This window comes from Gymnodraco acuticeps, unplaced genomic scaffold (assembly GCF_902827175.1).
Source record: "Gymnodraco acuticeps unplaced genomic scaffold, fGymAcu1.1, whole genome shotgun sequence".
Taxonomy (NCBI): Eukaryota; Metazoa; Chordata; class Actinopteri; order Perciformes; family Bathydraconidae; genus Gymnodraco; species Gymnodraco acuticeps.
The window spans coordinates 4843987-4857746 of NW_022989985.1; the positions used below are offsets into that span (position 1 = coordinate 4843987).

General features: G+C 42.8%; 1 protein-coding gene across 1 annotated transcript in view; it reads right to left on the reverse strand.

Annotated features, from left to right (window-relative positions):
* slf1 (SMC5-SMC6 complex localization factor 1) overlaps positions 1-12084 on the reverse strand; it is a 37079-nt gene extending 24995 nt beyond the window's left edge. Inside the window, 14 exon segments of the mRNA XM_034212712.1 lie at positions 2568-2677; positions 3303-3448; positions 4601-4769; positions 4902-5055; positions 7953-8087; positions 8234-8403; positions 8585-8731; positions 9235-9300; positions 9433-9564; positions 9684-9837; positions 9930-10000; positions 10002-10156; positions 10262-10340; positions 11974-12084. Coding sequence (XP_034068603.1) covers positions 2568-2677; positions 3303-3448; positions 4601-4769; positions 4902-5055; positions 7953-8087; positions 8234-8403; positions 8585-8731; positions 9235-9300; positions 9433-9564; positions 9684-9837; positions 9930-10000; positions 10002-10156; positions 10262-10340; positions 11974-12084 — 1799 coding nt within the window.
* Positions 12085-13760: the final 1676 nt, after the last annotated feature.

A 13760-nucleotide genomic window follows, 5' to 3' on the forward strand; every position in this document is an offset into this window, starting at 1 on the left:
CTTGTTCCCTGGTAATTGGCTTGTTCAGAAGCCAGGAAGGAGCTCCCAGCAGTGAGGAGGAAACACACGTCCTGTCACGTTGCTTGTTATTAGCAGGGACAAGGCTGAGAAGAGAGGAGACGAGCTCCGGGTGTGTATGTGTGTGTGTGTGTGTGTGTGTGTGTGTGAGAGAGAGTCCATAAGAGTGTTTGGTATAAGGGTGTACCGCTTCTCATCTCGGTACACTTCACCCAAGTGTCCCCTGTCCATATAGCCTGGCAGCAGTGGAGGTTGACAGTACTTGGCTTGTATACGCCCCAGTCTCTCCGTCCCTCATGGTTTACTTCAGCGGGCCAGCATGCTGTCAGTGGCACAGATATCAATTAAGGGCCTGGGGCAGCGCCTGCCCTTCGAGAAACGTATGAGCAGTAATAGAGGCAATGGGGAAGATCAATGTTTGCATTGTAACTTTAAAATGGCTTTAATTGTTGTTGTATATCCTTTTCTTGAATCCATCTGATATTGTCTACATGCAGGTCTGGTCAGAGGAAATTGAGCCAAAGTAATGCAAAGTTAAATGGCTTGAAAAGATAACAGCAATACACAGAGCTTGATTAAGCCAGCGGGAGAAAAATGTAGTTTAATTACAGCTTCCCTTCTGCTAACAACACTCACTGCCACGCAGCCAGACGGCAAGTCAAACGTCCATCTAAACAGTCGGTCAATCAGCCGGCCTGTCAGCTTGGTATGGCTTGGACGAATGCCCTGATGCCATCCTGTCTGTCGGTGCAGAAGCAGCACACTCGCAATCTCACACACTACAGCAGCCGCGAGTCACAGTAAAACAACCTAATGCGTTCTAACAGCCAGAAATGAAAGATAAAGGGGTCATGTGGCTCCTCTCCACCTTTATGACCTACACCTGCTGTTTTCATGAATCCAATACCAAACATCTTGCAGGGTTTCGTCTTGTGCTCTACGGACCCTTTGAAAAGGCAGATACAACTAAACTGAAACCATCTAAACAGTTTTACTCCTCCAGTGACACCACAATCATGTGTGTGCCATTTAAACACATTTCTTAAAATGCTGTTTTCACATCTTCTGAAAGTCTGAGAATTGTGCTCGAACAATAAATAAAGTGGATTTCTTAAATCTTTTTTAAATAATTATACTGAATCATAGCAGCAGCAACAACACAGATAATTGTTTTACAAATGTTAGGCTATAGAGGAGTGTGTCAGAATCATAAATGCTTCAAGGTGTGGTAATTGATTAAGAGTGTCAACATTGCTGAACACAAGAGTATCGTAAACTCATGCATGAAAACTGAGGAAACAAGATTTCCCTTTTGGTTCCTGTTCTCAATTCATCACAGACTGTGTCATTTTGATTTCATTCTTTCTTTCAGGGTCAGGTGACTTTACATGCCCTTTGGCATTTCTTTATCTCATCCACGCAGATTGCATTCCTTGTTTCATATAGTTCCTCTCACGTCTGTGTCAAAACAAACTAAAAAGTGGAAACTGTGGGGAGAGCAGAGAGTAGAAAGCAGTGATGGAGGGACGGGGGGATCATGCGGCACATGCACCAATAGCCTTTACATGAACCTGCTCCCTGGTGGCTCCTGCCCTTCTCCAGGCCAACTACCTGCTGGTGGAGCAGCAGATGTCTGATACCAAGTATGTAGAGTGTGTGTATGTGTGTGTGTTTTCAGAGAGATATTTAGTATGCGAGGGCAGATCAAGAGAGGTGAAGACGGAGGGTTAAGGCAGAGAGCTGGTGGTCGTAAGGGAAGACACAAAGGCCTGATGGGATATCCTAGTCTTTCTATCTGTCGGCTTCCTGTCCAAATCAGACTCAGCACTGTGAGTGTGTGTGTGTGTGTGTGTGTGTGTCTGTGTGTGTGTGTGTGTGTGTGTGTGTGTGTGTGTGATGCAGGGGTCTAACCTCCCTTTGCACCCCTCCTGTCAGCCAGCTCACACTGATAGGATCAGACCTGGGCATGACCCATCACATGCCAACTCCTCATGCTCCGTCTGACCTCCATTTGCCTCTCCCCAGCTTTCCCTCAGTCCCTCCATTCATGCTGCTCTGCCTCCCACCCACCACACACACACAAACACACACACCCTCTCCAGGTGTTCCTTTGTTCCTTTTCGCTCACATTTCTCATCGGGTCCTTGCATTTTCACTCGATTTTGCCCTTAAATCTATAGGTGGAAATCTGATAATGAAGGCAGATAACTGCTGGTTGAATAGACTTGTTATTTTAATTTAGACAAAAACAAGATACAAATAAATGGAGACAAGATGCAGCTAATTTGAATGGTTCCCAGAAAGTGGGTGTTTATTACCGAGCCATCGAGCAAGAGACCAGCAACACGTGTGCAGTTAGACACCCATTTTTGATCATCTAAACTCTTAAACGTGCCCTTTTCACTTAAGAAACTTTCAAAGAACCAAGAGACTACACTTTTGGCACATGTGCAGCCGCCACCTCTGCATGTGTGTTTCAACATGGTCAGCCTGTGGCTTTATGAAAATGTACCTGTGAGACTTTGGACAGACAGATGTGCGTAACTGACCTGCAGCCGGCCCCCTGGCTGGCGCCGCTGTGGGGGGTGGGTCCGGTCCTGAGGCGAGCACCGCTGGGACACTGAGCTAAATTTCCCAGAGCAGGCAGGTAGGACAGCACCTGTCAGAATTCACACAGAGACACACACAAGGTCAGACAGGGCCTTTACATTGTGTGTAGATGTGTGTGTGGCTTTAGGGGACGGAGGAGGCAAAAAGACAGGCCAGATGTTCTACTTCAAGCTGTCTCTCTTGCAGAGAAATGCAATATAATCCATGTTCATTTTCACAATGCCATTTTAACTAAATGTCTTTGAATTTTTAACAAAAAAGCACAATAGAAAAAGGAAACTTAATCATTAAAAGTTGTGAATTTATCTAAACATATTTTAATCAGTTTGTTGTATTGTCTTCAATTACTGTGTATTGCAAACATCAGTGTGTGTATGTATTATATAAATGTTAATAACCTTGCACACTCATTCTGCCAAAATCACTTTCAAAGAGTATATTAATTACATTTTGGGCCAACTGAATACTCCAACATTTAATTTTTACAAAATGTCACTCAATTTTATCATGACTTACTGAACTAAGCAGCACACGACTGTTGTGATTTGAAACTAAGAAGTGCATGCCTCAAATTATGACGAAGCCTGTCAATTGCATAATACAGGAATGATGAAAAGTGTAAGTAATGGGAAGATGTGAAGTCAGTGAAGAACAAGAAAAAAAGATAAACACACCATTTTCTTAAAAGAGATGGGTTCATCTCCAACTGTGAATCCATTTCTGCAGCAAAGACTCCTGAATATGCCGTCTGCTAACACCAATTTAAGTCGAGTAGATGTAATCCTGACGACTAGCTCCGCCAGCACTACCGGAGACACATCTACAGGACAAACAGACACACAATTGTCAGTGATGCATGTATTATATCTAGGGCTGTCAAACGATTACAGCTTAAAAATGTATTAATCATGATTAATCACCATTCGAACTATGTCCAAAATATGCCATTTCTTTATGTATATTGTTGTGGGAATGGAAAGATAAATGAAAGAAGGCGGATATATCCATTTAACATACAGTAGCCTATGTATGTATGTTTATTATAACATTGTTCTGTGTCTCAAAATGAAAGTCGGCCCACACACCTATCACTCATCAAACCGTGGGGTCTTATTTCATTACGTGTTGATTTCTCGCAAGATCTAACCGCCTTCTAGAAAAGCTTCACAAGTACGTCGGTACGCAAATGCGCTTTGTGACACAAGTGACGGTAAGCATTTCAGATTGTTGCCGCGCATGCGTACCAGTTATGTGCACCTACTACAGCAAAAGTATTCTCCGTCAGGACAACACCACGCCGTTATCTTGATTCTGATTGGCCAGAAGACATTATCAAAGATGTTCTATTGAGAAGACGATCACTACGTGACAAAAGTTATCAAAACCGTTTCTGGTCTTCGGTATTTCCAGACAAGTGGCTGCTGAAATCAATCTTACTAACTGCTGTCTGTGCAATTCTCGGCGCGAGTTGGCGGACTTTATTTTGCTTACTTTAACATCATTTTTCATGGTGGGGCTAAGCCATTTCTTGGTATGGGTGTAGCCTACCCCAGCCATACCCTGGCGCTGCCACTGGTGGGATGTATGGGGCGGGCGTGCGTTAAATGTGGTAAATATTTTAACGCAATTAATTAAAAAAATGAATTACCGCCGTTAACGCGATAATTTTGACAGCATTAATTATCTCATGTATTATTATTTTAATTGCATTTAATTAAATAAAGTAAAAAGCATTTGGGTCAGAAGACAATTTTTTTCTCAATAATCCAGGTGTCGCACTACTGAAATATGTTTAAAATAAATTTATTTATTTAAAGTATGGTACTGATTCTGTTAAAAGTTAATGACGTATACATTATGTATTTAATTGCATTGTAACAGCTTGGAAGTAACTACAGTATCAGTCAATATTAACAAACATAGAGTGAAAAGAATAAAAGGCAAATATGTATGCACAAATATGTATCCATACCCTGGCTGATGACAGCAAAATGCTCAGCGAGGTCTTTGAGACCCTTCTCCACCAGGGTCTGGTTCAGCTTGAAGTGCTGCTGACACCAGAACTCCACCAACACGGACAGCAGGTCCAGAAGGTTGTCCGCCAAACGCAGCTTCTGCTTCTCATCCCTATGAACACAGTCCTTCGGTGATGACAAACAAAAACAGTTTGAAGTTTGTTATTCTGGTCCGATCCGACCAAACTGGCTATTTTCTTGGGTGATGTAATACACCATCCAATGTGAATAACAATGCACAAATTCCCCAGTATTTACCTCAATGAAAGCCTGTAACAAAAGCCTGGTGAGTTGTTTCACAGCTCGGGACAACAGCGTGGAACGCTCCCACACAGTCCAGAAGGTTCCATACAGCAAGGATCCTGATGCAGGAGCAAAACAGACTCCTCTTCTTTCAGGCAGTACAAAATCCCTGAGACAGAGAAAGGCAGGGGTAAATAAAGAACAGACCATCTAATGTAACAAAAACAGTTGCATATACATTCAATTGTGTGGCCAATATTACATGCAGCTTGGTAAATATTTGTTGTTGACACAGCTAAGTGAAAAGAGCTAACCTGTTAAGCCCCAAACCTGTTTTCCAGGTCTTAGGCTCGAAAATGACATTTCCAGACCATAACTACACTTCTAAAAGAGGACAATTATTAATCTTTTTCCCCAAAGCAATGATAAACTTGTGAGTTGGATGTAGAGGAGTCAGAATCAATATAGATGTTTTTTTATTTTAAAGTAAATTCAGATTGAAAGAGTAAAGAAATTATAGTAAATTATTGTGTCCGTCCAAAAAAACCACATTACTTATAGTGAAAACCAGGGACGTGCACAGGTACGGGCTAATGTTGCCCGGCCATTTTTGTCTGACCTGCCCCTCTGGAGAGAGCAGTTTTTATTTGTTTTCTGTTGTGGCCGAATCAACATGATAAGCCCACAATTAGTATTGTAGCATCTCGCTGCAGGAAACACACCCTGTCAGCGCTGTCATCTGCCCCCAGTCACGTGACTTTGTTTACAATCTGACAGCTGGAAGCAAAGGAAAGCCCTCCTGCCTCATATGGCTCTGGTGATCACACCAAATGCCTGCCTGGCGTAAGGGACAAATCAGGGGACTTTACTTCCTCTTGACACCGTCGGTTATTTACAAAAAAAACACCTACATATACTTGTTATTGTGCTTCTGTCCTTCTGTGTCTTTTACTCTGCTCCGTAAACTCCCTCGACGGGGCCGCTCGCTCTCTTTTCTTGATCACCCTCTCACGGAGAACACTTCACTGTCACGCTTCATTGTAGGATTTCTGCCACTTCAGTTTTATTTATTTAGTATTCCATCATTTAATAACAGAAATGGTCAATCTCTGTTATTAAATTATGGAATACTAAATAAGTAATTAGATACCTTACCGTTACTGCGCTCATAAAGAATGATAAGAATAAGAATAATGTGAATTGAACTGGTTTCATTAGTGAGTTTTCATCAGTATGTCTGCACAGCAGTTACAATGGTCAAACTACATTAAAACAGAATTGTCCCCATTTTTTCTTTAATAGTTACTAACATTAGATATTTTAATGAGATATGGACCGCACAACAAAAAATGTGCCTGAATAACGAATTTAGCAGTTGACATAGAAGTCAACTGAGTGTCACTTGCAATGACACTGTTGTGTTTTTCTGTTATGAACCTTTTACATTAAAAACAAGTTAGAATTTTCAAAAGGTCTTGTGTTTTTCCGGGGGGGGGAAGAAGAGGCCCTTTTTCCAGTTTAGAGCAATAGCCCCTCCAAATGTCTGTGCACGTCCCTGGTGAAAACCACCCTTGAATGATGGGATAGTAGACTAAAAGCTTTAGGAATCCAAACTATAACATATAATAAGTACCCTGTATCAAGATTGATGCGAAACAAGTGAAATGTGACCTTTATCGAGAGATTTAGCACAAGAAAACCACTTCTGGGGTCATTTTGGGTGGATTTGACCTATCTCTGGCCCCCCTTGGTCGACTTTGATGATTGACATCTCTTTTTAACCGCTAGGCTAGAGCCAATGGAATCGAGGGGAAGTTGCACACACACACGTTACCAAATAAGGAGCGAGAGTGACGGTAGCCAAAACTGGAAGCTGTGATACGCTCTGGTGGCTACCATTAGCAGCCAAAATGTATTCTTCGATTTTTGCATAAAAATGGAATAATGGATCATCAATAATGTTTTCAAAGTGACAGACACATTGGATTAACCTATGGATTAAACTTCAGCCGCGTTTTTCTCGTTTTAATGCCATTGAACACAACTTTTGATCAGAATAACAGCTAAAGGTGAGCATATCTCCGTGTTTTGCTACCAAAAGCTACGTCGTGTGATGTCTGTATTTGCTTCCCTTGTCGCGAGTTCTAATCGCTCAGTGATGATACTTATATTTCTATAATCTGTGGAATCTCAGCATGTTAGCTTGTTTGTGCAGATCCAATAAGTATATCGATCGGTATAGCTAGAGTTCTGTGCTAAGTGCGTTAGCATGTTTTCGCTCAGGGCTCATTTAGACCCTTTTGTTTCGGGGTGTGGAAACGGTTGGTTCGTATCATCAGTTAGCTGAGTTTCTTCCCGTTAGGAGGGTATGACACATTCATAGTTTTTTTTAAATATTAAGAAGCCCTGAGACACTGGCCGTTTCTCAATCGCGAGGAAACTGGCTTCCAAGCCAATATTTCAAGGATGCTACGTCATCGAGTGCCGCCGAAGGACTGTTCCAATCTCCAGCATACTTGGAATTCCACCGAGGCCGCGTCCTTGGTTTGGGGGTAATTTCGAGGCTGCACATGGGTAGACTTCGTGTCCTTCAAATCCCCACAATGCTTTGCGCACAGACCAATTTCCCCAAATCTGTGGCGGAAAATGTAAGGCGGGGCCTCTCATATGACGCACACCTGCACAGCCTGTTCCACTCTTTGTTTTCCGAATGCCAGGAAGGATTCTGGCCTAGCTTCTGAAGGAAGTGACTCGGAAGATATGTGCTACCAAACCAGCATCCTCGCGATTGAGAAACACCCACAGTGTCGTGAAAAAATCCCAAAAAGACCCGCCGAAGGGGTCTTTGGGGCTTAACAGGTTGACAACATTGAACGTAATCTTAAAAATGCGGACCCCTTCGCTGCCAACCACAGCAGCTAAAATACCATGATATTTTTGGTTGCAGGTTTTATTGGAGTAGGTTACTGATTTTGGGGAAATTTCTCCACAGTTTGATTGGTTAACAGAAAAGACCAACCAATCACCATAACCTATCACCATAACTGCTCATATAGAAGTTGTTACCCGGCATTGACAGAGTGGAGTTCTCCCTGGAAAAGCTTGAGGACAAAGGCCAGAAGGTCACTGTGGAACTGTAACAGTGTTGGAAGGGCAGGTCCAGGGAGTGGGTGACAAGAGACCCCAGTGGACAGGCAATAACTGAAACAAAAAACATATAGAAAATCAGTAAATAGAAGATTATTGTATATTACATTTTAAATAAATGTCAAAAATGCTTGGGAAATAATATATCTTATAATGTAGAGAAGGCAATTATCTTTAAATCTCCTGTTTAAGAGGTGTACCTGATGGCAGTCTCTAGAAAAGGCCACAGGCCTGTCTTACACCGAGGACACTGCAACACCTGGGAGAAATATTTTCTCACTTTGCAGTGAGCCATCCAGGGAGGGTTGGTAATGAGCAGGTTGTACATGACATGCCTTAAATTCCTCAGGTAGAAAGATGTGGCGTGACCCTGTGACATAATAAAACAGACAACAAATCAAGTTTGACTGGTTTGTATATGTGGATACACAGTTAAAGATGTACAAAAAACATCTTACAAATGTCAAGAAACAGGTGATGCTTTTGTGCAGCCCCTGAGGCTCTTGCAGCAGCTGGTGGGAATGTGTGCATTCTGGATGTTCTGGTCCTACCTGCTGTGCATATCCTAAGAGGGAGACCAGGTATGGGGCTGGTGGCACTAGGCCAGGGAACACATCACTTCTGATCGAGTCCAAGGCTTCAATGAAGAGGCCGCACTCTATCATACTACCAACATTGCTGGAGTCTGTTTCTGTAGCCTGGAGGAATAAAATAACTTTGATGAAACATAAAAGCTATATGGAAATTAGGAGAAAAACATTGTACTCAAAGAGATGGATGGCAGAAAGAGGAGGGCAGAAGGGTAATGGAAATCGGAAGTGAATGGCCATCACAAGTTCCTGGAGGTCATTTCTGACTGTCTGTTTCTGGCAAATAGCATATGCATTCAGAGAAACAGAATGGAAACACGAGCACTTATAATAGCAATCTGATGGAGATCCACTTGGGTAAGGTGTGGACAGGACAGTTGAGATTATTGTTAATAGGCCTGCCAATCAAAATTCTCACATCAGCTGACAGTGGTGGTTAAATCGGTGACCTGAGTATGATGCGCCCTTGCTCTACATGTCACTTGCCATTGAAATATATGACATAAAGGAAATTGAATGACCTGATCTCCTTGATGAAACGAATAGTTATTTTAGAGATGTATGGTAGTAATCGTGGAGGGGAAGGCAGGTGGGTATGTACGCGTGTCTACCTGGGTCTGCGGACTGTGTGGGTCATGGTAACCCAGAAATTCGAGGAAGCACATTCTCGGCCGGCCCTGTAGCAAAAACACCCCATAAACATACACAGGGAAAACAAAGGTCATTTAGAAGCTTATTAAATGATGACTAGAAACTCAGCTTCAGTCCTTCTTTGCAATATGCTTTCACACAAACAAACACATACACACCTCCTGTTTGATGACATAATCCCTGAGCTCACTCTCCAGTTTTGAGAAGTCAACATCAACCACACTCTCTGTCTTCGTCTTCTTAGCTGGGTGATCATCCGTTAGATCAAATTTCATATCCACTAAATTGCTCTGCCAAAGAAAAATAATTACAGATTTTTAAAAACGTTTTCGGGCAAATATTCTGACAATGAGAATAACGTTGTGAACCCAGAGAGTCAATATCTGTTACATAAATTAGTTTGGCTTACCCCAAATAGGTGCTGGACTATGTGGCTAACAGGGTAGCAAGGAGCATTGTGGTATTCTGAGGCCTCTGTGATGGGTTTAGCCATGACATGAGTGACAGAGGCAGGAGAGGGAGGAGGGCAGTTGTATACTTGGGCTTTGCCTGCTTTAAGGAGCCTAGGGAAAAAAAGATTTAGTATAATACCCTGCAACATTGTGATCATATAAGGATGTGTTGTTGTAAGTTTGCGATTTCGGTGATACCTTACCGTTTGAACATGGCCCTGCGCGCGGGCTCTTGGACCTTGAGGAGGACCCTCCAGCCCTGGAAGGCCCCCCCCCAGCCGCCCACTGGCCACTTTCTCCCTCCACTGCCTGACAGGGTAGAAGGAAGATGTGGCATCTGTGGAAATTGACACTTCATAGGGTCCCTCTGCGAGCCAGGAACCATTCTTAAAACTGTCCAGCACATATTCTGGAGTCAGCACCCACTTTCCTTTTGGGGGTGGGGTGTTAAGAGAAGTTCAGTTAGATGATTAGTTTGGATATAATCAAGTCAGATTTAAATATTTGTTCTTCATTTAAAATGATCATGACTGACCTGCAGCACAGGCCGCCAAAAACTTCTCGCTGGACAAAACTTGAGGGATAATGAGATGGGTGCTGGCCTGTTGATAGACCTAGAAGATGATCCCAGCATCAGTGTACAGTTCACTTGAAATCATTCAAATCATTCTTCAACCACAAAATGAACCGTTACATATCAATCATTCACCCTGTGTTACCTTGCATTATACTGCACAAGTGTTGTGAAAGTTTGTAAATAAATGTTTTCATAGCTTTGATTTGTTAAATGCAGCCCCAATTCACTTTAATTGAGCAAGTCTTTTCACCCTTTTCTGATTCCTCTTTCACCTCGAAGACATGCGAGAAAAACATCTTGAAGGATTCAAGGTAACACAGGGTGAGTAATTTATCTACTAATGGTTCGTTTTGGGATGAAGTTTTCGAGTTAAAGAAGTTTGTATAATATAATATTGTGAGCATCCTGACAATTGTAAATTTCACTAAATCCTAAAATGTGTAAAAAGAACTACAGTAGTACATCATTTGAATAAACTACAGTAGCACGTTTATTCTCCCACAGTGTAACATTTAAACACATCTTCCTGACAGGAGCACATCAACAAAAAGAGGAACTGCTGTCAGCCAGAGGCACATTTGTTTTGCATGTTTACCAAGAACACAAAGACCAGCAGGACCCACAGTATTTTCCTACTTCTTGTTACACATGGCAGTAACTGATGAAACATACAATGACACCAGTCCCTGTACATGAATAGAGTTTAGCACTATTGTCTGATATTCATTCACTCATTTACAGTTAGTAATGTAATTTAATAAAAGCATTTCACAAGAAGTGGTTGCCGTGTAAATGCAATTAAGATAAGTTCCACACTGGAAGTTTAAGGGTGTGAATTTGTATCCGTTTGACTTATTTATGGCCCTTTATCCAAAATAGATAATATGTCAATCACAGCTGCCTACAAAACAAAACTTACTGTAACATGAAGATAAAAAAAACTCAAAAGTCAAACACAACCATATTCTTTCACACACAGTGACGTCACAAGCTACCCACAATGCAACACGCGCCATATATATATATATATATATATATAAATACGCCATTTTCATGGAGGTGCAAATATCCTGGAAGTGCAAATATAAACAGCTAGCTAACGTAGCACTAGTTTTTTGTTCTGAATTAACGACCGAAGAAATCGCTGCATGTCTTCGGATTACATCTCTGGACTTGAGGGGTGTGCTCTAGGTCGTTACCAGCGTAAACTAGAGCTGTGTGGGTTGTCGGATTGCCCTTACAGACTGCGTCGATTTTGGCTGCATCTACGTCTAATTTCTGGAAACACCAGGTGAATACCCCACTTGTCACAATAATATTATCATGCCATTGCATATGTGGTATTTTAGAGTTGACTAGATATTGATTAAGGCAATAGACTATGATATTCAGTACAGGAAGCTTAGCAACACCTAGACGGTGTACGGCTAAACCCTTGGCCTGCTTGCACCTCGCGTAAAACGGCAGATACCGGAAGTACGGTGTCGCCCTCGGCCCAATACCCGTATGTGTGTGTGAAAGAATACCATCATCAATCTACACATTAGGGAAACAAATGGAAATCCATCAAAAGTTGCAGGACTATTTGACAAAATATAGTAAAGCGTTGGTTGAAGTTCTGTGATTTTCACTATGTATATATATTTCTTTTTTGACAGATTTTTACTCACTGAGCCACCTATGTATTTTCCACCCAGCTGCCGGATTCTCTGGATCAAAACTCTCTTCTTATCAAGGATCTTGAGCCCAGATATCTGGAAAACGTGTTTGCAGCTTTCCATCCTGATGTTAAAAACACATACAAGACAACATGATGCACACGTGCATAACACGAAAATGACAGGTTGCAAGTAAACTCATCCCTTTCGCTTTACATTACATTACATTGCATTTAGCTGACGCTTTTATCCAAAGCGACTTACAATAAGTGCGTTCGACCAACAAAATACAAACTTGAAGAAAACAGAATCATATAAGTACATCAGGCTTCATAGAGCAAAAACATTTCAAGTGCTACTCAGCTGGCTTTAGATAAGCCAGCCCTTTATTAGTATATAAGTGCTTTGTTAATAGTTCTATCGCTCGAAGTGGAGTCGAAAGAGATGAGTTTTCAGTCTGCGCCGGAAGGTGTGTAAGCTATCTGCTGTCCTGATGTCAATGGGGAGCTCATTCCACCATTTAGGAGCCAGGATAGCACACCCACGTGTTTTTGCTGATGGGAACTTGGGTCCCCTTCGCAGCGAGGGTGCAGCGAGCCGTTTGGTTGATGTGCACGTGCTGGGGTGTACGGTTTAACCATGTCCTGGATGTAGGAAGGGCCAGATCCATTCACAGCATGGTAAGCAAGTACCAGTGTCTTGAAGTGGATTCTAGCAGTTATCGGAAGCCAGTGAAGGCAGCGGAGGAGTGGCGTGGTGTGGGAGAATTTAGGAAGGTTGAAGACCAGGCGAGCAGCTGCATTCTGGATGAGCTGCAGAGGTCGGATGGCACATGCAGGTAGACCAGCCAGGAGGGAGTTGCAGTAGTCTAGGCGTGAGATGACGAGAGCCTGGACCAGAACCTGCGTGGCTTTCTGGGTCAGCTGGGGACGCATCCTCCTGATGTTGTAAACAAAGCATGTATCTGCAGCAGTGGGTTGTAGCAGCTATGTTTGCAGTGAAGGACAGGTTGTTATCTAGGGTCACACCCAGATTCCTTGCAGTCTGAGTCGGGGAAACAACAGAGGTGCCAATGTTGATTGTTAGGTCAAGAGTGGAACAATCTTTTCCCGGAAGGAAAAGCAGTTCAGTCTTGTCAAGGTTGAGCTTGAGGTGATGATCAGACATCCACTGAGAGATGTCAGCTAGACAAGCAGAGATGCGTGCGACGACCTGGGTCTCTGAGCGGGGAAAGGACAGAATTAATTGGGTGTCGTCAGCGTAGCAGTGGTATGAAAAACCATGCAGGCTAATGACTGATCCGAGCGAGTTTGTGTACAAGGAGAAGAGGAGGGGACCAAGAACAGAGCCCTGAGGGACCCCTGTAGTTAATTGACAAGGGTCGGACTCGGACCCTCTCCAAGTAACCCTGTAGGTGCGGTCTTTGAGGTATGAGGTGAGGAGGGAAAGTGCAGAGTCTGAAACTCCAAGTGCTTGGAGAGTGCGAAGGATGATCTGATGATTCACCGTGTCGAATGCAGCAGACAGGTCCAAAAGGATGATGACAGAGGAGAGGGAGGCTGCTTTAGCAGTGTGCAGTTCCTCAGTGACAGCAAGGAGGGCAGTTTCTGTGGAGTGACCTGCCTTGAAACCAGACTGGTGCGGATCCAGAAGGTTGTTCTGATGGAGATAGCAGGAGAGTTGTCTAAAGACAGCGCATTCAAGTGTTTTAGATAGGAACGGGAGGAGAGAGACACAAATAATCCTGCCATTCTTGTTTGACTGGATGATTTGAATTGGCTCCACATCAAATTCAAAGA